Genomic DNA, 25,071 nt, shown 5'->3' with positions numbered 1-25,071 from the left:
TTTAGTACGTTAGTATAAAAGGAAGGATTTCAAATAAAGTTTTAAGATTTCTGGTTCTAAAATTTCTGTCCTTTCCTTGCTTTTTTTTTTTTTTTTTTACAAAAACATGGGGATAAATATCCCATGTGATTTCCATTACTTCACAACAGGTTCACATGCTAAACAGCCACTTGTAGTGGACAGTTTCTTTAGCATTCACTCGCTTCTGGAATTACTGAAACCAGAACAAGAGTGGCGAGTATATATGCAATAAAGTTACAATGCACTCATACCTGAAATTCCATTTTTAAGAAAAATAAGCACAGTGAACAGTGACATCTATTTCTGAGTTGAGGCACATGATTGGACTCCATTACTAAGTGATACATCTTCTGTCTTTACCCGCCGATAGAAGAGGACATAAGCAGCGGCTGATTTCACCTCTTCTTCATTTATAAGTGATATGTGACTATCATCAAAACTGTACCACCTGTTTTCGTCGATAAGCTAGACAAAGAAAAAAAGAACAAAATAAGGATTGAATTTGTAAGAAGCCAAGACGATACATTTCAGTAGTTGGGGGGTGTAAAAATACATTATATCTCCCCAAAGCTTTAGTTCAACCAAAACTTAAATACGTATATACAATATATGGAAGCACGGTATCATTGACAAAATAGTATCTAAAATTAAGCACTAGTAATCAATCAAACTGCAATTAAGAATGACCTAAATAATAATAAATAAATAAATAAAACGTCAAATAAATATATATATATATATATATATATATACACAAACTAGAGGAACAAACTTGCTAATTTCTACTCACCTTTATATGTGCAGTGTAGTGACCACTACCCATGCTACCATAATGGTTGGTTAAAGCGTACAGTTCATACAGTTGCCGTTGGGAGTTATTTTTATTGGCAACATAATTTGTCAAGTCAAAATCATGAATTGGAAAGTTGACAAATGTTTCTAGTTTATGCTTCATCGACCGGCTGTATGAGAATCTTTTAAGATGGATGACCAACACTTCTGGAAGCCGCCAAAGGTCAAGCTTTTTACTGGCTTGTCGCCGTTCTTTGCATTGAGGGCAAAACCTTCATTAATACACATTAATAATCAACCACATGAGATAAAACTAAATCACATAGCAGTTCATGTATAATGTTACTGTACTATCACCACGGTCCATCATAATACAAGTGACAAACTAGTATGTGTTCACTAGGTTCGTTAAGTATCCAGCAAAAATGTCCACAATTTTAACCATCGAAGCAGTTAATCATATCATAATTTATTTTTGATATACTATTAGAAAATAATATCTTGCACCAAAGAGAACACTAAGGAACGAGTAGACTTGTCAAAATTAAAGGAATTGGGGAGAGGGTGATTAAACAGAAGCTTCAATACTCACCCAAGATAAAATATGATATTTAAAAATTCTAAAGTAACCAAGCACTTAATAAAGTGACTTGTAGAAATGTCATGAAAATGCGAAGAGCACTTATTGCTAATTCCATTCAAATTCATGAGGTGCAGAATGCTATCCCAAACAGTCAAATAGCAGATCACATATATTCCTCGATTGGACCGGTCGTTATAATATAATAGATGCCAATGGAAGAGGGAACATCTCATCATATGCTCAACAGTACAAGTAAAATCTTGTACACATTATTCCAGTCATGTGAATATAATAAAAGACAGGAAGAAGAGGAAAGCGTAGAGAAGCTAACCACATATCTTCAGGAACAAGTGGTTCTTCACGTAGAAAAGACTCCAAACACGAATACAAGGAGAGTGGCTCAGTTCGAGCTTTTTTCATCACTGGCCCAGATTTAAAAACTTCAGGCAAGTTTTCTAGGTAACCCGTATCGAACTTCTTTAGTAGCTTTTGAGACCAATCAATATACACTAGGACTGATGTTGATGGTGGTAGTCTCACAGCTTCTTCTCCGCTTGATAACTCGATGCAAACATTTTCCTCATTCAACAACTGAAGAGGCAACTTAAAAGGTTCCATTGCTTTAGATTTTGGATCATCGCTATTCAATGAACTTGTGCAAGTTTCAGCAGAAGAGTCGTGATGATTAAGATCTTCTCCTGCATGTGACATGCTAGAATCAGATACATCAGTATCCATCAAAGTCCCAATCTTCGCCAATGGAGAGAGTGCTCTTTTGACTATTCTCTGAAGGCAGTCCTTCTTCACTGGGCCCTCACATGAGACTACCGACACTAGAGGAGTTCCAAAAGGTCTCCATCCTGACATTATGTGGGCATCACTAGTAACCCTGAACAAAAGGTATATATTGCAGTTAACATTTAAAATTGTTCCCTCCTTTAATTAGTCGTAATTGATGAGCTACATTAACATTGTAATTTCTAATAACCAATACTACCCCCAACCAAATTTGGGACAAAAGATACTTTAATCATTTAGGAGCGGGAAAAAAACCCTAATCAGAATGAAAGTCAAAACCTGATAGAAAAAGTATATATTATAAAAAGTAAACAATGCTTAATTAGCTTCACATGCATGAATGCATTATCAAATTGCACATACTGTTCCTGGCTTCGATGGACTAATTGAAGATATTTAGCATTCTTTGTCAACTTTGGAATTTTGTAGGCAGCAATATGGTCATCATCTTTTATAGTGGACAATGATATCAGTGGATCTTCCAGAAACCTGTGAATCAAATGGTCTCGCACCTACATAGGAGACATTTCCAAACAAAAATAAGTAAATAAACTACAAACCTGCCAATATTCACCTGTACTAATGCACTTTTATACATAATTTAACTCATAAATCTCCTCAGAACTAAAAATGACGGGAAACAATTTTTTTTCACTCTCTCGAAGTAAATATCAGAAAAGTTCCATTGAGAAGAACTACAGAGCCGAAGCAGCTATGACACAAATTCCTAACATAAACATGTAAGGGTTGAATGATAGCGAAAATAAAATTAAGAATCAGCAGTAATCAAAGCCTATGCAAATCATTATTGAAGCCTGCTTCACAGAAACATTGCCATCCTCATGCTTGCAAAGGAAATAGAATAAGTTCTATATTTATATGAGCACATAACAAAGTTATGCGTAAAGTTAAGTGCTACAAACCTCCGCCAAAAGGAGCTTCTCACTATGCCTCAATGAACAAGTGCCGTTAAGTGCCTGTATTAGATCCCTACACCGGCCCTGCTTTGGTACAGTGACAGTAAAAGTTGATGGACGCTTACTTCCATCACTAGTAAAAACAGTCACTGTCATTGTGCGGGTGGTGGTTGACTGGAGTGGTAATGAGAGATACATGAAGGGATCAAAAGTGACAGAAACTTTATTGCACACGGGACAGACTAAAGTTGATTTGTATTGGCCCTGTAAAGTGATGGACAATCAGATTAATAACCTTTAAAGCTGTCTTGAAATAAAGGTACGACAAGCAGAAAATATGCAAGAGAATGAGATGAACTACCCTTCTCAATATTAATTACTAAGAAGGAACCCATTTTATCTAACATTTCTCAAAGAAATGGTAAATTTAATGTGTGTGTGTGTGATATTTATAAAAAGATATATTGCAGTTGAAATAAGTAATTTTACACACTTGGCACACATCGACAATAATGGAATCATTACGAGCAATGTGGTTTGCCCAATATTCATCAGCAACTTCTTCATCAGGTCTTCCATCTGCATCTCTGGACTTAATATAGGGCTTGTGCTTTACGCGATTCAGATCTTCATGTAAACCATCGAGCAGAAATGCTAGAAGTTCCTGCAATCAAACTTTTTGATTTATTGATCCAATAAAATGATTTGAGAAGATAGTAAAATTACGTGAGTAATAAACCTGGGAATCATGCTGATTATATCCACTAAATTGGGGTGCAAAACGAGCAAGCTTTGCTTTAAAAGGACGGGGAGCAACAGACGTTCGTCCAGGAGCCCATAGCTTCCTAAGCAAGTCACCAAATGCCATGGCAAGCTCACCCTGTGTATACAACTTCAATTTAGCAGAGTAAATTATAAAAGAAATTACCACGACACCGTACCAATATCAGTAAATGGCTGCTTCTAAATTTCAAAAGCAATCAACATAAGCATCAGAATGCAGAAAGCAGAAACTCTTGTACCAAAAAGAACACAGAACTTAAGAAAATAAATTGCCACGAAATCAGTGTTATATTACATCCGTGTCCTGAACTAGTGAGTATATAACCAATTCATGCACACGCCAACATAAAAAAACGCGTTCACTCTTTTTTTATTTTTCTAGACTATGTAGGAGGTTCTGCATCTCCTGATGTCCTTATCCAAAGTGCCTCTACGAGAAACTGTTGTTGCTTTTCCATTTCTCGTGAGGGAACCCTATAATATAAGATAAATTTTACTCTTTTCTACAAATTTTATAAATAGCCCTATATTCATAGCATTTGTAAATAGGGGGAAGGAGTTGAGAACTCAACCATACTCCAAGAACTAAAAAACAAAAGAGTACGGAAAAGTGTCACACAATCGAGCAGTGATAAGTGAGTTTAAACCTTGCATGCTTTGCTACTGTAATCAAGACAGATTCATTAACAACATAAGTCTAGGTTTCTCGAATCTGAAATGCACATGAAACTTACAACCATGCCCAACGGATTCTGCCAGTTAATCTCCTGGTGATAATCCTCACGAAAATATCGGGCAAACTCAGGTGTGTGGACAAGGCATTGAATTGCACTATTCATGAAACAAGTGTTACCAAGATTTAACAACCCTGTTAGACCACAAGAAGAACCCCTCGTACTAACACCACTTTGCCCATATGTATTGTCCAACTCTTTAATTGAAGAAGTCGGGTTCTGGCTCTGCACCACTTCTGTTTTAGACGCCCCCTTGTTGTTAGGCATGCCTCCTGCACTGATTAAGTTTGACTTGGAAGCCTCTAAGTAAATAGAAGTAGCTTCCTTGTCGGTTGTTCCATTATCCTGAACATAACTTGCACAGCCACCCAACGCATTGTGATTTCCATGGTTTAAAATCTCCACAAGAATCTAATCAAAATGAAGAATGAAAAGATTTCGAGAAGGTTATAATAAAAAAAGAAATTTAAGAAAATTAGATTCAGTAGGCAATAAATGCTCTCGAGAAATTCAAAGTACAGGCAATTCCACAAAATCTAATACAACTTGCAAGGTACTGTGCAAAATGATGTGATCAACACAATTCCAGGATATCACAAGTCTCTAACATATCACGTGGAAATATAGAAATAACAAGCTTTCAGCAGAGAATTGAAATGGCCAAAGGGCCTAATCAACAATAATTCCCAATCATGAAACTCAACATAAACAAGATACTCGGAAAGGCCAAGTTTATGAACTTCCGTTAACCTATTAGTGTTGGAACTTTATTTCCTTTTTTCTATAAGTGTTTGCTAGAGCATATAAAGTTGTCTTCTCTTGTAACTTTCATTATGTGTGAAAATAATAAAAGAAACTCTCTGTCGTGGTTTTTTCTCCCTGTTCTAGGGTTTTTCACATAAACCTTTAGTTCTCTTTTCTACCATTTAACATGGTATCAGAGAGTAATGACGAAACCCTAGTCCCGGCCTTGGCAAAAACAACCAGTGCAAGATAACCTTAGTTCAGCACTAGTCTTGCTTCAGCCACAGCTGCCTCTGCTGTCAAAACTGCTGATTTTTCGGCCACCGGAACGGTCAATGTCGTCACTATCACTGGTCCAAGCCATCGTTTGACCATTATCTTCCATTCTTGCATATCCATCCAATTCTAGCGCCACCACAACCCTTTGATGGAAACCCTAGCTGAAACATACACCATGAAACCAAGATTAGTGAGTCGTCCGCCTACCACAAACGTACATTTCCTACCGCAACAACAAGCTTATCGAGTCTTCCTTATCGTGCATCACCTAGTTATGAACATCAAGGTTCGGTTTGTTTATCCCCAATAACGGTACAACAACAGTTGATTAATCTCCAGACAAGTTTTCGGCAACAAGTCGCTGCTCTTGGGTTAGCCCTAGGTGCTTCCACAAACCTAAATTCAAGTACAGTGGGTTCTGACATTTCTTCCAGACTACCAATATATCCAGAAAATCCAATATCCTTTGTCCCTACTTTAATTACTACAAACAATTTGTATGGCTCTATGGGAAATTTCACGGTTAATTGTTGGAGAAAAGTTGAATGGTCAAAATTATTTCTTTTGGTCTCGATCCATGAAAATGGTCCTTCGGGTTAAGTATCTAATTGGTGAGATACCAAGATCTAAACTAGAGGATCCTCAAGAGTGCATTTAGAGAGAAGAAAACTCTCTGCTTCGATCACTGCTAATTAGTAGTATGGAACCTCATATAGGGAAACCGTAGTTGTATGTTGCATCTGCTTGAGATATTAGGGATGCATTCAGAAATTATATTTTAAAAGACAGAATGTGTCTCATCTTTACACTCTGCATAAACAGGCTCATAAGTGCAAACAAAGGACAATGGATGTCAATTCATACTTTATCAAATTGTCCTTAATCTGGCAAGAGATGGATCTGTGTCGTGAAATTATTTGGGATTGTCCGTATGGAGGTGTTTAATATTCCAAGATTAAGGAAATCGATCATGTTTATGATTTCCTAGCTAGTATGAACTCCAAGTTCGATATAGTGCAAGGTCGGATATTGGGACAGAGCCTTATACCCTTTCTTATGGATGTGTGTTATGAGGTGCATCTAGAGGAAGACAAAGTCAATGCTATAAACATCATGACTGTATATGCTATTGATTTTGCTACTTTCAGTGTGAAATTATCTGGTTTTGATAATGACAAGCAAAATGAGAAACAGACTCCAGCGTGTGAACATTGTAAGAAACCTTGGCATACGAAAGAACAGTGCTGGAAATTACATGACAGATCACCAAATGGAAGAAGACGTCCTCCAAATGACAAGTCCAACCCTCATCGGGCACTTATGAGTGAATCGACGAGTATTCTCCAGTCACAACCTAGGTGAATTGTCAAAATGACCCTGGTGTCTCTTTCTTTGAGGTCGTTGTTCAATTAGCCGCTTCTCAATCCTTGAGTCTCCTCAGCATAAATAGTAAGAAACCATGGATACTTGATTCTGGGACTACAGATCATTTGACTGAATCCTATGATAATTTTTTATCATATCTTCCGAGTGCTGGTAATGAAAAGGTTTGGGTTGCAAATAGGTCCTTTGCTCCTATTGCAGGCAAGAGTCATATTTCTCCCTTTTATGGTCTAACTTTACTAAACTTTTTGCATGTGCTCAAAATATCTTAAAATTTACTACCTATTAGTAAGATAACTAGAGGTTTGAACTCTCCAGTTGGCTTCTCACAAGATAATGTTATCTTTCGGGGCTTGAACTCCAGGGAAGATGGTTGGCAACATGGCATTGCCCTACACAATAGGAGACTCTATCTCCTTGATGATGATAGTCACTCTAGGAATTCTTATAGGACTAGTTTGTTGTCTTCTCATTTTCCAACTTAAGAAAATGATTGTATGTTGTCGCATTTTCACCTTGGTCACCCAAATTTCCAGTATATGAAATATTTATTTCCAAATTTATTTAATAAAGTTGATATCTCTACTTTCTCTTGTGACGTGTGCACTCATGCAAAATAGCATAGGGTCACCTTTCCGTCTCAACCTTATAAACCTTCTCAACCCTTCACCCTTATTCATAGTGATGTTCGGGGTCCCTCATGTATTACCATCTCTACGGGGGAACAATGGTCTGTGACCTTTATTGATGATTATACCCATCTCACATGGGTTTCTCCTCATTGATAAATATGAGGTTTCATCAACATTTCAGCAATTTTACACTATATTGAGACTCACTTCAACACCAAAATTGCTATTCTTCATAGTAATAATGGTCGTGAGTTCCTTAATAATATCCTTCGTGACTTTTTGTCTTCTAAAGCCATTATCCACCAAAACTCATGCACCTATACCCCTCAACAGAATGGGTGGCTGAAGGAAAAAAACATCACCTCCTCAAGGTTGCACAGTCGTTCATGTTGTCTACTTGACTTCCATTGTACTTATGGAAGAACGCAGTTCTCATAACAACTCATCTTATTAATCGAATGCCTTCCTGTGTCCTCCAACTCCAAACTCCTCTTGAATGCTTCAAGGAGTCATACCCTACCAAGCGACTTATTCCTGATGTACCACTTCGAGTTTTTGGCTGCACTGCATTGGTCCATAGACATGATCCTAACCAAACTAAGTTTACCCCTCGTACCAAAAAATGTTTGTTCATTAGGTATCCCCTTCACTAGCAAGGTTATAAATGCTTCCACCCTTCTTCCCGAAAATATTTCATCTCCATGGATGTAACATTTCTTGAGGATCAACCTTTCTTTCCCATTAGTCATCTTCAGGGGGAGAGTACAAGTGAAGAGACTAACTGGTCCATATCTTCAACCCCTGCTGACCTTCCTAAACCCATCCTAAGTGCCCATGACACTGTTCTAGCCATTGAACAAGTCCCATGGATAACTTAGCTTGCTACAGGAAGAATCTCATAAAGGAAATGGTGTCCCCTACTACTCTGCAGCAGTCCATGGATCTAAACCAACACAAGCTTGAGGTACTACTGGCCTTGATAATACTAACTTGTGTTGAGGATGATATTCTTAATTTTGATGAGAATGGCAGGGTCGATATGTTAGTGTTGTTGATATATAATTAAATTTGCCTTCAACCACAAGCTTAAGCTTTTGGGTGAATTGGCAGTTTAATATGGTATTAGAGCAGGTGGTCCAGGGAGGTCTTGTGTTCAAGCTCCTACATTGTTGTTTCCTCCCTAATTAAAAATCAACTTCCACTTGTTGGGCCTTTCAAAATATTTCAGCCCACAAGTGAAGTAAAATTGATTTTCACTTGTTGGGCCTTTCAAATATTTCAAGCCCACAAGTGAGGGGATTTTTGGTGATATATAATCAAATTTGCCTTAAACCACAAGCTTAAGCTTTTTGGTGAATTGGCTGTTTAATAGTTAGGTCTAGAGAAAAGCAAGGTTGCAAGTAGTGATGAAACTTTAACAAAAATACAAGAGGGTGACTCTTCCTCAAATTGGAAAAGGTCATCAAAAACCCCTCGCAAATGAAAAATCAAACAAATAGGGGATTATAATATCTCTTGATATGCCTATTGCATTGAGAAAGGGCACGAGGTCTTGTACCAAGTACTCCAGTATACCTTTTTGTCTTACAATGATTTGTCTTCTAAGTTCACTGCCAGTCTTGATACAACAACAATACCGAAAAACATACATATGGCTAAGGAAAACTTTGAGTGAAAAGCTGTCGTCATGGAAGAAATGAAAAGAATAATACGTGGGATCTTTGTGCTCTTCTAAAAGGCATAAAACAGTTGAGTACAAGTGGATGTTCGCTCTAAAGTATAAATAAAATGGAACTCCAGACAAGTACAAGACTAGACTTGTAGCAAAAGGGTTTACTCAAACTTTAAGGCATAGATTATTCTGAGACTGTGAGACCTCCCATTATTAATATGTATAAAAGAAGGGGTAAAAAAGGCAACTCACATGACAGCCAGGTGGCAATGAAAAAGTAGAAATGGGATCGTGGGATCGTGCAAGAGTGGGCCCTAGCAGGAGAATGTTTTGGTACCTATAAATAGTATCTTTTGGGGATTGGGGTAGCTAGGTATAATTTTTTGTTATCATTGTAGAAAAGGCTGCTAAGGCCGATGGGCTACCCTAGCTTATAGGGAGAAGGGTAGTATGTTTTTCTTTCTTGTTTTTCAGCTGTTGTTTCCTTTGTTTTGAGCTTGTGACTATTATATTTTGACATTATAAATATAGAAACACAAAGTGCTGCCTCTGTTTTTTGCCATTATCTTAGTAATTATTGAGTAATATTAGTTAGAGGCCTCACAGAGACTTTCTCCCCTGTAGTGAAGTTAAACATGATCCAGATCTTTCTTTCTGTTGCAGTTAATAAACACTGGCATCTTTATCAGCTTGATGTGAAAAATGCATTTTTAAATGGTGAAAAATGCATTTCGACGGGTTTACTACATTTGTTAAGTCTCGAGGTTTCACTCAGAGACACTGATCACACAAGGGTCGATACCTGGGAAAATTGTTTTTCTAGTTGTGTATATAAATGGCTGTCTCGTCGCAAGATGATACATCTAAGATCTTCAAGCTGAAAAAAAAAATGGCTGATCAGTTTGAGATCAAAGATCTAGGGAATCTAAAATATTTTCATGGAATGGAGGTGGCAAGATCAAGGGAAGGGATCTTTGTCAGTCTCTCTCACAACAAAAATTACACTCTTAACCTATTAAAAGAAACAAGTGTAACTGGATGTAGACCTGTTGACACTCCCCTATTGAATTGAATACAAAACTAGGAGATTCTGTTGACAAAGTTCTTGTTGATAAAGAGAGGTATCAATGTCTAGTGGGAAAGTTGATTTACTTATCTCACACTAGACCAAATATCTCTTATGTTGTCAATGTTATTAGATAGTTTATGCAAGCACCCTATGAAGAACATATGGAAGCAGTGAACCGAATTCTAAGATATTTGAAAGGCTCCCCGGTAACGGTCTAAAGCTCAGCAAAACTGACAAGAAATGCATTTGGGCTTATACCAACTTTGATTGAGCAGCATCAATTATAGACAGAAAATCTACATCTAGGTATTGTACCTTTGTGTAGGGTAACTGTTAGGCTTTGCTGTCCCTGTTACAAATATATCCGGCGCACCACACAACACAAAACAGTAATCCAGCCACACACACTTCAGTATAAGAGGAGAAGAGACAGATATATATATATATATGTGTGTGTGTGTGTGAATAATCAAACCACAAAAGAATTCCATAATAGTATTAGCCAAATAAGAGGGTTGTTCTCTCCCCAATGAACAACAATGTTCATTCAAAATACCAAAATATTCAGATGCCCAACCCTAGTATAAAACACCCAGATGTATACCCTCCTTCTGCTGCTGCCACGTATTGCTAGGACCACAAACAATCCTAACAACCATGTTGTCTATGTTGAAATACCCTTCTCACCCTTCCTTTGATAAACTTTGGTGATTGAAGGCCTAGTAATACCCCCATGGAAAAGAGCCACCTTGTCCTCAAGGTGGAAATCAGAATACTAGTTTGCAAGCATTGCGTAGGACTCCCATGTTGCTTCATGACTTGGTTGATCTTTCCATGGACTAAATATTCCCAATCTCTTTCAGTATCATTCCAACGAAGTTGGGTCACATTTTCGGGTTCCAAAACTAACTCCATTTGATCATTGAGCATTGCTATGTCTGGCTGGATTTGATGTTTGTCACCCATTGCCTTTTTAAGTTGCGATACATGGAAAACTGAGTGTATTTTGGCAATCTCCGGCAGGTCCAGCAGGTAGGCTATCTCTCCCACTCTACCCAACACCATATATGGCCCAAAGTATCTAGGAGATAACTTTTCACAACGCCTATTCGCTACTGACTGCTGTCTATAAGGCTGTAATTTCAAATATACCCAGTCTCCAATGTCAAACACCACGTCCCAACGGTGTACTTCGGCAAACTTCTTCATTTGCTGTGGGGCATGTTGCTAATGTCTCTTCAAGGCCGCTAACGTTTCATCCCGCGATCGCAATTGATACTCCACCGAATCATTCGGCGTTGTACCCACTTGGCCAAAAGAAATGATAGGAGGAGGGGGCTGCCTATATACTACAACATAGGGGATAGTATTGATCGAAGATTGATAATTGGTGTTGTACCAATACTCGGCCCACGCAATCTTAGCGCTCCATGTCTTCGGTTTCTCTTGACACAAACATCTCAAATATAGTTCCAAACATTTGTTAACCACCTCCGTTTCCCCATCCGTTTGAGGATGATACGCCGTGCTTCTCTTCAATTAAGTGGTGTAACAACCAATATCTTTTCTGCATTTATATCTCGATCACCAATGTGGTGAGATGTTCTATTTATAATAGGTTTTGGAGGTTACAATTAGTTACGCAACTATTAACAGTTTTTTGACTGTAACAGTTTTACAGCTGTAACAATCTTACAGTTTAGGCTTACATCAAATCCACCCCTCCCAAAACCAACTCGTCCCTGAGTTGTATTACTCAGCTAATTGAAATCCGTAAGGAGCATAGTAGGGCTTCAAATCTGCTATGTTAAAATCAGGGTTAATGTGTAGGTCGTCTAGGAGTTCAGGCATTATCCACATATTTAGCTAATATTTCGCAAGGCCCTAACTGTCTGTCTTTTAATTTGTAGTAAGTTCCTGTTGGGAACCGGTTCTTCTTCAAATGAATCATCACAAGATCTCCTTCTTTGAATTTCACCTCTCTTCTTGTCATGTCTTTATCTTGTTTATAAGATAAAGTGGTTTTTGTAGATGATCATGTACCTCTTTTTGCAGATTTTGTATTCTGTCAATCATATTTTCTACTTCATTGCTAATATCTACATTTGATGGTAGATTAGATAAGTCAAATGTAAGTCTTGGGCTTCTAGTATAGACAATCTCAAAGGGGCATCTCCCGGTTGATCTATTTTTCATATTGTTGAAGGTGAATTCAGCTTGAGCTAGTGCTAGGTTCCATTGTTTGGGCTTTGAGCCACTTAGGGGACAAATTAGATTTCCCAAAGTTCTATTGGTGACTTCTGTTTGGCCATTTGTTTGGGGGTGAGCTGTAGTGCTGAATTTAAGAGTGGTGTCTAGTTTCTTCCATAGAGCTTGCCAAAAATGGCTTAGGAATTTCACGTCCCTGTCAGACACAATAGATTTAGGTATTCCATGGAGTCGGACTATCTCTCTAAAGAAGAGATTAGCAATATAGACAGCATCATTAGTCTTCTTGCAGGGTAGGAAATGATCCATTTTGCTGAATCTGTCTACAACTACCATTATAGCATCATGTTGTCTTTGTGTTTTAGGTAATCCTAAAACAAAATCTATTGATAGATCCTCCCATATAGTTGTAGGAATTGGTAGAGGGCTGTATAACCTAACATTAGTACTTGTGCCTTAGGTTGTTTGACAGATAATGCATCTCTTTACAAAATTATTTGTATCCCTTCGTAGTTGTGGCCAATGATATCTGGAAGAGAGTATTTGAAAGGTTTTGTCTTGCCCAAAGTGGCCAGCTAGTCCTCCCAAGTGTGCTTTTAATAAAGCTTCTCTTAGAGAAGTGTGGGATATGTATAATTTTTCTCCTTTAAATAAAAATCCATCAACAATATGAAATTCTCCTGCTTCGAGATGATGAATGCATTTATACCATGGCTTATTGAAGTCAACATCAACTTCATATAAGTCTGGTATATGCTTGAATGCCATTACTTCTGTTGATAGTGTAGAAAGTAGTGAATGCTTTCTACTTAGTGCATCAGCCACTCTATTTTCTTTTCGCTTTGTGCTTGATAACAAAGTCGAATCTCTGTAAAAAGGAGATCCATCTAGCATGCATTTTGTTGATAGATTTCTGGGTTTGGAGGTATTTTAGGGAGAAATGGTCTGTTATTAAGAGAAACTCTTTAGACAGTAGGTAATGCTCCCACTATTTTAATGCACGAACGAGGGCATACATCTCTTGTTCATAGGTACTCCATGTCTGCCTTGATGGACAGAGTTTCTCGCTGAAAAATTCAATAGGATGGCCCGTTTGAGATAAGAAAGATCCAATACCGGTTCCACAAGCATCTACAGCAACCTCAAATGGTTGTGAAAAATCTGGGAGTTCCAAAATTGGATTGTTACTCAGCTTTTCCTTTAATAGTTCAAAGCTGTCTTGTTGTTTATTTCCCCATAGGAAGGATCCTTTTTTCAAGCAATCCATAATAGGTGCAGCAATGGTGATGAAGTTGTGAATAAATTTCCTGTAGAATGATGCTAAGCCAACAAATGCTTGAACTTCTTTTACTGAAGTAGGTATAGGCCAGTTTTTTATAGCTTCAACTTTCTTTTCATCCATTAGGATATGATTCTTCCTAATGATGAATCCCAAGAATGCTATTTCTTCCACGCAAAAGATGCATTTCTTGAGGTTGATATATAATTCATTCTTGGCCAAAGCTTCGAACAATTGTTGTAGGTGCACATGATGTTCGTCTAGTGTTCTGCTGAAATCCAAAATGTCATCAAAATAAACAATGACAAATTTATTAAGGAAAGGGTGAAGTACTTGGTTCATGAGCCTCGTAAAGGTGCTAGGAGCATTAGAGAGTCCAAATGGCATCACAAGCCATTTAAAGAGGCCTTCATTTGTTTTGAAAGCAGTCTTCCATTCATCTCCCGGCCTTATTCTGATTTGGAGATATCCACTCCTCAAGTCAATTTTGGAAAAGATCAGTGCTCCTCCAAGTTGGTCAAGAAGATCATTGATTCTTGGAATGGGGAACCTGTACTTCACTGCAATTCTATTAATTGCTCTACTATCAACACACATTCTCCAGCTTCCATCCTTCTTTGGTGTCAATAAGGCAGAGACTGCACACGGGCTTAAACTAGGTTGAATATTCTTTTGAACTCATCCTGTAATGTGGTAGATTAGATAGTGTAGCCCCTGGTACCAGCTCAATGTTATGTTGAATGTCACGCAAAGGAGGCAATTCTGTTAGTTCTTTAATAATATTGGGGAATTTATCAAACAACTCTCGCACTTCTTCAAGGATTTCAGTAGCTTCTTCTTTCTTATTCTGATTAGTCACAACTAATCCCAAGATGTCAGCTTCACACTCTTTAATCAATTTACAGGCTGCTGTTTTTCTTAATTTTCTTTATCCCTTCTTCATTCTTCTTTTTCAATGGCCGGAGGATTACCTTTTTATTCATCCATTGAAATTCATAAGTGTTTTCACTCCCCTTATGCAAGGCTCGAATATCATATTGTCATGGCCTTCCCAAGAGTATATGACATACATCCATTTCGAGAACATCACATACCACTTAGTTTTTATAACTATTGCCAATGGATAATGGGACGGGACATATTTCTGAAATTTGAGCTTCTCCTCCTTTCTTTATCCATCCAATCTTATAAGGACTGAAATGAGGTTCAACTTTCAGATTCAAGGCTGCCACTAATTTCTTTGAAACAAAGTTTTCACTACTCCCACTATCAATGATAACATTACAAATTTTCCCTTGAACCGTGCACCTTGTTTTGAAGAGACTATGCCTCTGTGGTTGATGTTCTTCTTTTGGAGCTATCAAAATTTTTTTGTAGAACACAAGATAGGTTGTCTCCTTCATCAGCCTCAACTAATTCTGCATCTTGCTCATCTTCTTCATTACTGTCTTGAATTAGTTCTTCTTCATCATCAACAAATGCAACTGTTTTTCGCTGAGGGCAGGAATTTGAAAGATGGCCAGCTTGTCCACACCTATAGCAGGTCCCCATGAAAGGCCTGTTATAAGGGTTTTTGGATTTTTTATTAACTTCAGTGGTTTTTTTTTTTTTACTGTTCTGATCATCCTTCTTCTCTAGTTCTTTATCTTTTTCTGCCACCTTAGTTTTATTGATCGCTTAAGGTGCCAAAGTATTTTTGGATGTGGAAGTTTCCCACAATCCTTTTCTTGTAAATTTTGATAGACTTTCCACCCTTTCTTCTACTGTTTCTGCATAAGCAATGGCTTCTGATAGCCATTGAAAACGTTGGAGTTTCACTTTCTCCCTTAGGCCCATTCGTAATCCTCCTGTAAATCTAGCAATCAAATGCTACTCACTTTCCATCAAATTCGTCCGAGCTCCTAACCGGTGGAACTCCTCAATGTATTATACTGTTTTTCGGGATCTTTGACGAAAATTTTGGTACTGTGTATACAGTGCTTGTTCGTAGTTGGGAGGTAAGAACGTTTGCTTCATTAATTTCTTCATTTTTTCCCATGACCGAATTGGCTGCCTCCCTTGTTTTTGCCGATTGACTGCTACTTGATTCCACCAAGTTGATGCTCCACCTTTTAGTTTCAAAGCCACCAAATGAACCTTCTTGTGCTCGACTGTACCCATATAATTGAAAAAAAATTCAGTATTCTTTATCTAGTCAAGAAAGGTTTCAATATTTCGTTTACCATCGTATATAGGGAGGTCGATCTTCATTATATATTCATATGCTTCTGCCCTTCGTTTTCTATAAGGTGCAAATCGATGTCCACTATTGTTCATGGTAGCATCACTTTTTACTTCTTCGCTCGAGGAACTCCAATCTTGATTATGATTTTGATTTTCCAGCCACTGTTCCTCGCATCTGTTTCCTGTTCGAAACTGATTTATTCTTCTTTCTTGATGATTTTCTTGAATTCTGCAGCCTCCCTGAAGTTCTGCACCTCTTCTCCTTCTTGCTCCCCATTGATATGGGTTCGGCTGTTCTTCTTCCGGCCGTTGTTGTGGGTGATTCATCGCATCTAATCTTCTAACTACAGCATCCAAGGTCTCTCGAATTCCCCCCAACGAATTCTCAACTGACAGCAAGCGTCTGGTTAAGGTTCTTGGAGAGAGGACGGGGGTTTCTCCCGCCTCTTGTTGTTCCTCCGCCGCCGGAGCTCCGTCGCGACGATTAGCCATCGGTCCCAAGTCCGACAAAGCTTTGATACCAATTTGGTGTAACAACCAATATCTTTGAAATTTTATCTCTATAACAAATGTGGTGGAGATTTTCTATTTATAATAGGTTTTGGAGGTTACAATTAGTTATGTAACTGTTAACAGTTTTTTGACTGTAACAGTTTTACAGCCATAACAATCTGCTGTACCAGAATAATTCTTTCCAAAAGTGACTTAAAAACATTTGGTGACGATCGGACACAATCGAACGGGGGTATCTGTGGAGGCGCACTACCTCCTTAATGAACACCATAGCTACCGTTTTGGCCGAGAACGGATGGCCCAAGGTGATGAAATGAGCATACTTTCTTAGGCGATCCACTACCACCAATATGGTGTCAAAACCCCTTGGAGCGGAGCGTGGTAATCTCTCTACAAAATCCATGGATATATCCTCCCACGGTTGGGAATAGGGAGGGAATGTAGTAGTTCGACCGGTGATAACGCTTAGACCTTATTCTGTTGGCACACATGACACTGCTCCACATATTACTTAACATCATTCTTCATTCCTTTCCAAAACAACTCCACAACGATCCTTTTATAGGTGCGTAATTGTCCCATATGTCCTCCGATGACCGAGTTATGAAAAGTGTTTAAGATGGTAGGAATTAAGCTCAATGTCTTAGGGAGGACCAATCTGCCTCTATAAAACAACCTACCTTGTCGAATTGTATAACGAGGAATACAATCGGGATCCACCAACAATCGGTCAAAAATTGTCCTTAACTTTGTATCCTCTTGAACCTCCTTTTCAATCACCGTGATGTCTAGTATGGATGGAACTGCAATCACGTTCAGCTGGGTCTCCATCGGAATGCATGATAAAGCGTCCGCTGCTTTGTTCTCCAGTCCAGCCCTATAAAAGATCTCGAAGTCGAATCCCATTAACTTCATTAGCCATTTTTGGACACCCAGTATTAGCTCCCTTTGTTCCAGAATATGCCTCAAAGCTTTTTGATCAATATACACCACAAAACGATACCCCAACAAATAGTGCCGCCATTTTTCCGCAGCTAAGACAATGGCCATTAGCTCTCTCTTGTACACTGACTTCTCACACTGATTCCGATAGTTTTTGACTAAAATAAGCAATCAGTCTCTTGTTCTGTAAGAACACGGCTCCTAATCCGAACCCCGGTGCATCCATCTCTATCTCAAACAACTGCTGGAAATCCGGTAATGCTAGGACTGGCAACGTAACCATGGCTTTCTTAAGGGTCTCGAATGCTTTCGTGGCTTCCTCTAACCAATGGAAATTATTTTTCTTTGTCAACCGTGTGAGGGGTGTAGCAATGGCACCATAGTTTGCTACAAAACGATGATAATATCCGGTCAGCCCCAAAAACCCTCTAAGCTCTCTTACATTCTTCAGCACTGGCCATTCTAACATAGCTTTAATCTTGTCCTGGTCTGCCTCTACTCGCTTGGCTGAGACCCAATGGCCCAAGTATTCAATTCGATCTTTCGCAAAGTGGCATATCTTCCAGTCGGCAAAAAGGCAATGTTGTCTCAATAAGAGAAACACCACAATAAGGTGCTCCATAATGAGTCTCCACATCCTTGTTGTACACAAGTATATCGTCAAAAAATACCAGCATAAATTTACGTAAATAAGGTTGAAAAACCTGATTCATAAGGGCTTGGAACGTCGCGAGTGCGTTGGTAAGACCAAAAAGCATGACTAGGAACTCATAGTGCCCTTTGTGTGTTCGAAATGTTGTTTTCATCACATCCTCATCGCGCAACCTGATTTGATAGTACCCAGATTTTAAATCTATTTTGGAAAAGATACTTACCCCATTCAACTCATCAATCATGGGAATTGGGAATTTATCGGGTACCGTCGCTCTGTTCAAAGCTCTATAATCAACGCAGAATCTCCATCCCTCATCCTTCTTCTTCACTAGGATCAAAGGACTAGAGAAGGGGCTGATGCTTGGCCGAATAATACCTAAATCAAGCATCTCATTCACTAGCTTTTCAATTTCATTTTTCTAGGCATGCGGGTAACGATAAGGCCTCACATTGACGGGGTCTGTGCTCTCTTTCAGTTGAATTCGATGGTCAACCTACCTCGTTGGTGGTAGTTCCGCCGACATGTTAAATATATCTGCCATTCCAATTCAAGCTACTCAAATTCTGGCAGCAATTCCCCTACTGATTCTTTAATTATTAGCTATTTGTCGGATTTTGAGATGTCCATGGCTTTAAAATTTATTAGAAAGCCCTAATCCTCCGATTGCCACTGTTTCACCAACATTTTTAGAGATGCTTCCATCCTAGTCAGCGATGATCCCCCTTTGAGATTACCTCGGTGTCTCCAACCATGAATGTCATAGCTAATTCCTTCCGGTCAACGGTCATTTCTCCTTGTTTTCGAAGCCACTACATACCAAGAACCATGTCCAGATTACCCAACTCCAGTGGCAAAAAATCATCCACTATCGTTAGCACCGATAGCCCCATTGTGACCCCTTTGCAGATTCCTCTCCCCTGAACAGCCTTCCCGAAGCCCATAATGACCCATAGTTGGTCGTCTCTACTATAGGGATGTTTAGTTCTTCCACGAATTTCAATGAGATGAAATTGTGGGTGGCTCCACAGGCTATCATAATCACAATCTCTCTATCGTCCACCATACTTTTGACCTTGAATGTGCCCGACGCCGTGAGACCCACCACCAAATTCAGAGATAACTCCACGACGGGACTTACTTCTACCATGGCTCCCTCGTTCACTATATCTTCCATCTCCGCGTCGTCAATGTCATCGGATACCACACACAGTCGCAACTCCTTATTTTTGCAGCGATGTCCCTTACTAAATGGTTCGTCACATCTATAACACAAACCTTTATCTCGTCTCGCCTGAAGCTCCGAATCAGTCCATCGCCGAAAGGGTTGTTCGCATCAGCTTCCTCCTCCCTAGCGTTAGATTGAAACGCGTTTGAATTATTTTGGTGGGGGGAAACTTTTTCAGCTATTGTTACCATTTTCGTGGTAGGGCTTTCCGAAATTTTAGGTATGATTTTCTGGGCCGTTTTTGTCTCTTTCAGGTATAGGTTTGGGTTGCTTTCAGCCATCTCAATTTTTTCCTCCACTAGTTTAGCTGCCTCCATCATATCTTCAAGGCCCGCATGGAAACACTTCTGTCCTTATTATTGGATCCAGCCCATTGGTAAAGTTCCCTCCAATACGTCTTCTGCTATCTCCGGCAATGGTGTCGATAGTTCTTCAAATCGCTGCAAATATTCCTTCACCGTTCCTTCCTATTTGATCGCAAGGAATCTCGCGCACGACATTCCATGTTCTCTACTCCGAAACCGATTATACATTCTTTCCTTCAAGTCTTTCCATGATCTGAATCGTTTTCGATTTTCTGCCCACCTGAACCAACTCAGGCCTTTTCCCTCCAAACATACTACGACGATCTTCAACTTCTCATGTTCATTCAAAAGATGCATTTGGAAATAATGCTCTGCTCTATAGAACCAACCATCCGGGTCTTCCCCATTGAAAATGGGCATCTCCAGTTTCTTAAACTTGATTTGATCCTGTTCGGCCCCTGTTTCTATGCTCATGGACGTTTCTCCCTTATCCGCGTCCTCTTCGACAACTTCAGTTCGAACCTTCCTCTTTCCCGTGCTTATCCCAGTCAGTTCTGATCCCCCCAGTTGTCTCTGACGGTCTCCGTACATCGTTGTCAACATTACATGCATTTTCTCTACATTTTTCTCCAACATCAGCAGCCTCTGAACCTCTTGCTTAATCGCTTCAATCTCAGCTTCTGAAGCGGTTAAACGTTCCTCTATCAATTTTTGTGTCATTTTCTTCCACCTCTCCAGAGTGTCGACTCGCTCTGATATCAATGTTAGGCTTCGATGTCCACAGATATATCCAGCACACAACACAACACAAAGCAGTAATCCAGCCACACACACACTTCAGCATAAGAGGAGAAGATATATATATGTGTGTGTGTGTTCAATATGGATAATCAAACCACAAAAGAATTCCAGAATAGTATCAATCAAATAAGAGGGTTGTTCTCTCCCCAATGAACAACAAAGTTCATTCAAAATACCAAAATATTCAGATGCCCAACCCTAGCACAAAACACCCAGATATATACACTCCTTCTGCAGCTGCCACGTATTACTAGGACCACCGACAATCCTAACAACCATGTTGTCTATGTTGAAATACCCTTCTTACCCTTCCTTTGATAAACTTTGGTGATTGGAGGCCTAGCAGTAACCTAGTTACTTGAAGAAGTAAGAAGCAACCTAGAATCAATGCAGAAGCTAAACACAGAGCTATGAGTTTAGGAAGCTATGTAAATAAATTTGGTTTATCTTTTAGCATTTCTCTTTTTCATTATATCAATGAAAAGTCTTGTTTCCTTAAAAAAATATAATAATTATAATATAATAATTAATAAATAAACACACAAGCGAACATACACCTTTGCTTCCAGGTATTGTACTCCTTCCTTCCTTCCTTCCTTCCTTCCTTCCTTCCTTCCTTCCTTCCTTCCTCCCTCCTCCCTCCTCTCTAAAAGCTCTATGCACCCTTTACCAGAATAAAACCTACTTTTCCCAATCCCCAAACATTCCCTTTTATTGCCCACATCACTATGGGGCCCTCAGGTGAATTCCTCCTCTTCAACAGTATTCCTGGAAGCATTTTCTTGTGTAATTCCCTTCTTGTCCTTTCTTTTGTACGTGTGCAATATTGAAGATCTAACAGATTATAGAAGAGCTTTTTAAAAGTAAGGGATCAATTTGCACATCTGGACATCTCAACTAGGTTGAGACCCTCATCATATTCATAATTTAAAAAAAAAAAAAAAAAACTTCACTCAATCATGACTATGAAAGAGTCTAATACAAGGGAAATATAACCAAGAAATAAAACAAAGGGAGAACAAACAGTTGAATAAAAACAAAAGATCCAAAACCAAGCTGGAAGAATTAATGCACTCCAATTTAAGTTAATGTAGAGAAAGAAAGACAGAAAGGAAGCCTATCTGGAAAATATGGAAGCAAAGGTATACAAGTTTTCTTTTCTTTTAATTAGAAACCTGAAGAAGATACATTAATGAAGGAAGAGAACACAACCTCAGAGCAGGAGGACGAGAATACCCCCTCCTCTCCAAATGAAGTAACAGATAAAACCCTACCAAAAGGAGATGATTTTACATTGCTACAAAAAAATATTGAGATTGATTGTTTTTTCCTCAAACTTCCTATGAATTCTTTCCAACCAAATCTCCACCAAAAGTGTTCGAACTGCACTATACACAAAATCCTAGCCTGCCTTGGTTATATACTTGATTTTTAGTACGTCCTTCAATTCTTTCATTTGTTTTTGATAAACTCAGTTGTTTCTATCAACATAAATAAATAATAAAAAAAAAGTCAATCATCCACAAGTCTATGCAGATAGATAAACAACCCAAATTCAAAACATAGATCACGTTTATTCCAAACTATCAACCAAAAATTAATGAAAAAGAAAAAATACTTCTTAAGAAAGTAGTTAGAATGGACAGACTTACATCCTGATCCATCTGAATGTTAGCATCATCAAGAGTTTTATCCATGTCATTCATTAAAGCATGTTTTCTGTGGCCATAGTAATCCCAAATGCATACCTGGTTAAAGTAGTGAATGCTTGGATTTAAGTGAAACAAAGAAACGTTTGTTTGAAAAAAAAGAGTTAGAAATGGAAGACTCTGAATGTGGCAGGGTCATATGAACTTTACTTGTTCTAAGTTAAGATCAAAAATTTCACAAGCTCGTCTGTGAAGCTCGCCAATTGTCTCCTGCCAAATAAATATTAAATTTTCAACCAAAACCAACTGGTAAACAATTCCAATTGAATTGAGATGAGGGTAATTGAACAAAGTGGTAAACCATGAGACGTTCTCATAATACCTTCTTGCTTATTCTTATTGTGGAGCGGTCACCCTTTGGCACCTCTAATAATTGGAGGCGTAGAGGATATACTTCAACAGTCAATTCAGTTTGAGAAAGACCTGCACTAATTACCTTTCGTGCCAATTTTGGACCACCACCGTACCTAAAACCAACCGAAAGATTTGACTGACTCATAAGATGGTTCATATGAATTTCAACCATAAAAGAAGACTACATCTAAACAGTCAGTATCTTGTAAGGAAAAAAGTTCATAAATAACAGTATCTATATCATGTAAAACTGGCTCAAGGGGATCCACCTTTCTTATTCCCTCTCAAGTATATTTAGTCTTAAATAGATTTTTCCCCATTCAACTATTAATTAATTCAGAATTAATAAGGAAAAATTAAATTATACCCTAAAGTAAGGGTTGAATCACTTGAGACCTTAAACTAAGCATTGTATCTTTTTTCTTTAAAAGAAACATAACTTTTCATTGATGTAATGAAAATAGACTAATGCTCCAAAATACAGGATGCAAGTAAATGAAAGATAATGGAAGTAGGACGACATTATCAAAACAATACAAGTCAAAGATCAAGCAGAGAATATAAAAGCTCTCAATTCAGACAAATATCTTGGATGGAAGAATTCGCGAAAAAATTAGACAAAGAACACCAGGAGGAAGAATTAAGTCTTGCTAGTTCACAATGTTTAGGCCACTGAAGATGCTTACCGAAAAATCCACGAAAATATTTGATTTCTATACACTTAACATCTATCCTCGTCAAATAAACCAAGAAGCAGCAAGATTATTAGAGCAGTTTTTCAGCAAGCTACTAAGGTTTTAGAGAATATTTTTGGTTCCCTTAATTCTTACTTTTATACTCCCAATGAAAGGCCTTCAAAAAAATGAACTATATTTATAAATTAACAAAAAGAAATAAAAGACCAAAAAGCCAATAGCTGTCCCTGTAATCATTAGAACTAAAGAAATCAATAACAAATGCAAACAATATTTTTATTGCTAAAAATCCATTTTTCAACTGAGTCACCACAAAACATACTCTATGATCCAGCTCAGAGACCACATGGCAGAGCCTAGTTCTTAGAAAGCCGCATTGATTACATCAAAAAAAGAATTAAGTAACAAGAAACCGGACAAGTAAGATCTATGGTCTCCTCCCTTCAACCCAGTGACTACGAGTTTTTTTTCATTTTTACCATAATGAAAATCAATGTTTCAATGGCGCCATTTAATGACTCACCACAAGCATAGTTGGTTCCACACTTCTTGTGGAAGCAGAACATAGTCACGACCTTCTAAAAGAGTATCATGTATTTCAATGCCCGCACTAGAGTCCTCTGATGCAGCATCATAAATTAGGTCAGAGTTATCGATACTAGCAGGTCTCTTTAACATGCTTGAACCAAATGAATCATGAATCTCTGCAAAAGAGGATCCATCATTTGCATTAATTGGTTGGTCTTGGTTGACATATTCAATCCAGTGTTGCCACCATCTGTTACAGTAATATTCAATCATGAGACTATGTTTGACAATTGCTTGGTTAAGTTAACGCTATGATATCTGAAAGTTAATGAAAATGCCGACTCTTAAAGACATTGCATAAAAAGCAAACCATGCAAAAACCACTTACTATAAGATTTTCTTAAACCAAAAAACAATATTCCTGTGAGAAGCAAGCTCTGAGTTAAACCGATTTCTTTTATCGCTCCAGCTTACTCCAACTATAACGCTAAACCAAAAATATCCCTTTTCACATTAAATGGTAAGCCTTTCACATTCGTTCCCCCAATGATTAGAGGAGAAAAAAAAAGATTGGGCCTAGATGGCTGCACAAGAAATCCTGTATAGAACATCATTAGGGGTGGGGGAAGAAGCAGAACAACAACAGATTGAGGGTTGATAGGAAAAACGTTTCAAACATAAATTGTCGAGAAATATAAGATTTCTCGGCTAATTACCCACTAGAGGAAATTTATCACAGAATCAATTGCATAATTTTCTATGGACAACAAGGGGCTTCTATAAGATTCGAGAGAAAGGTAACTCGTAACTCTGAATTAGTTATGGATTTAAGAAAAGTGGAGGAGGAAGAACCTTTGAGTAATTAAATAAAAGATGTCACCCTCTTTAGTATTAGCTTCAGCAGCCAAAGCAATGTCTCTAATCACAATCCTCTCTTCTTCGGGAGTAAGCTCCGTGCTGCCACTACTGCTACACATAGAGACTTCGGCCATCTTCCTGCCTCCTTTCCTCTGAGATCCAGAGAATAAATGCTCCGAAATAAAGTTAGAAAATCTTTAAATTCCCAAATGAATTTTACTAATATTTTCTGAGTAACCAAAAAGATGAAGAGGAGGAGTGTGCAAATTTTCTTTCATTTACGAAGAATATGAATTCAAGACTCAATCCATCTCGTGCTAGTTACACAAACCCTCGTTCGATGACAAACAAGTTCTGGGAAGAGCAAGC

General features: G+C 38.3%; 1 protein-coding gene across 2 annotated transcripts; it reads right to left on the bottom strand.

The window, feature by feature from the left end:
- On the bottom strand, positions 1-25,071 carry LOC103501691 (ubiquitin carboxyl-terminal hydrolase 5). 2 transcript variants are annotated; one of them, XM_008465362.3, is made up of 13 exons: positions 24,697-25,071; positions 23,840-24,094; positions 22,590-22,734; positions 22,418-22,477; positions 22,211-22,306; positions 4,629-5,039; positions 3,851-3,991; positions 3,605-3,775; positions 3,118-3,375; positions 2,558-2,706; positions 1,728-2,285; positions 812-1,085; positions 1-486 (listed from the first exon to the last, which is right to left on the bottom strand). In XM_008465362.3, the coding sequence occupies exons 1-13, from the start codon at positions 24,834-24,836 to the stop codon at positions 319-321; spliced, it is 2,826 nt and encodes a 941-aa protein (XP_008463584.2). In that variant the 5' UTR covers positions 24,837-25,071; the 3' UTR covers positions 1-318. The 2 variants fall into 2 exon arrangements, with proteins under 2 accessions (XP_008463584.2, XP_008463590.2); XM_008465368.3 differs by having other exon boundaries at positions 23,840-24,020; positions 24,697-24,845.

The sequence above is a fragment of the Cucumis melo genome, chromosome 12 (assembly GCF_025177605.1).
Source record: "Cucumis melo cultivar AY chromosome 12, USDA_Cmelo_AY_1.0, whole genome shotgun sequence".
NCBI classification, from domain to species: Eukaryota; Viridiplantae; Streptophyta; class Magnoliopsida; order Cucurbitales; family Cucurbitaceae; genus Cucumis; species Cucumis melo.
This window is presented reverse-complemented; position numbering and strand designations above follow the sequence as displayed.

Excerpts from the sequence above, each read along its gene's own strand:
- LOC103501691 (XM_008465362.3), bottom strand. The coding sequence starts at position 24,836 with ATGGCCGAAGTCTCTATGTGTAGCAGTAGTGGCAGCACGGAGCTTACT. Across the intron at positions 22,478-22,589 it reads CAATAAGAATAAGCAAGAAG|GAGACAATTGGCGAGCTTCA; the intron begins GTATTATGAGAA and ends TTTATTTGGCAG. Across the intron at positions 2,286-2,557 it reads GTCCATCGAAGCCAGGAACA|GGTTACTAGTGATGCCCACA; the intron begins GTATGTGCAATT and ends CCTTTTGTTCAG.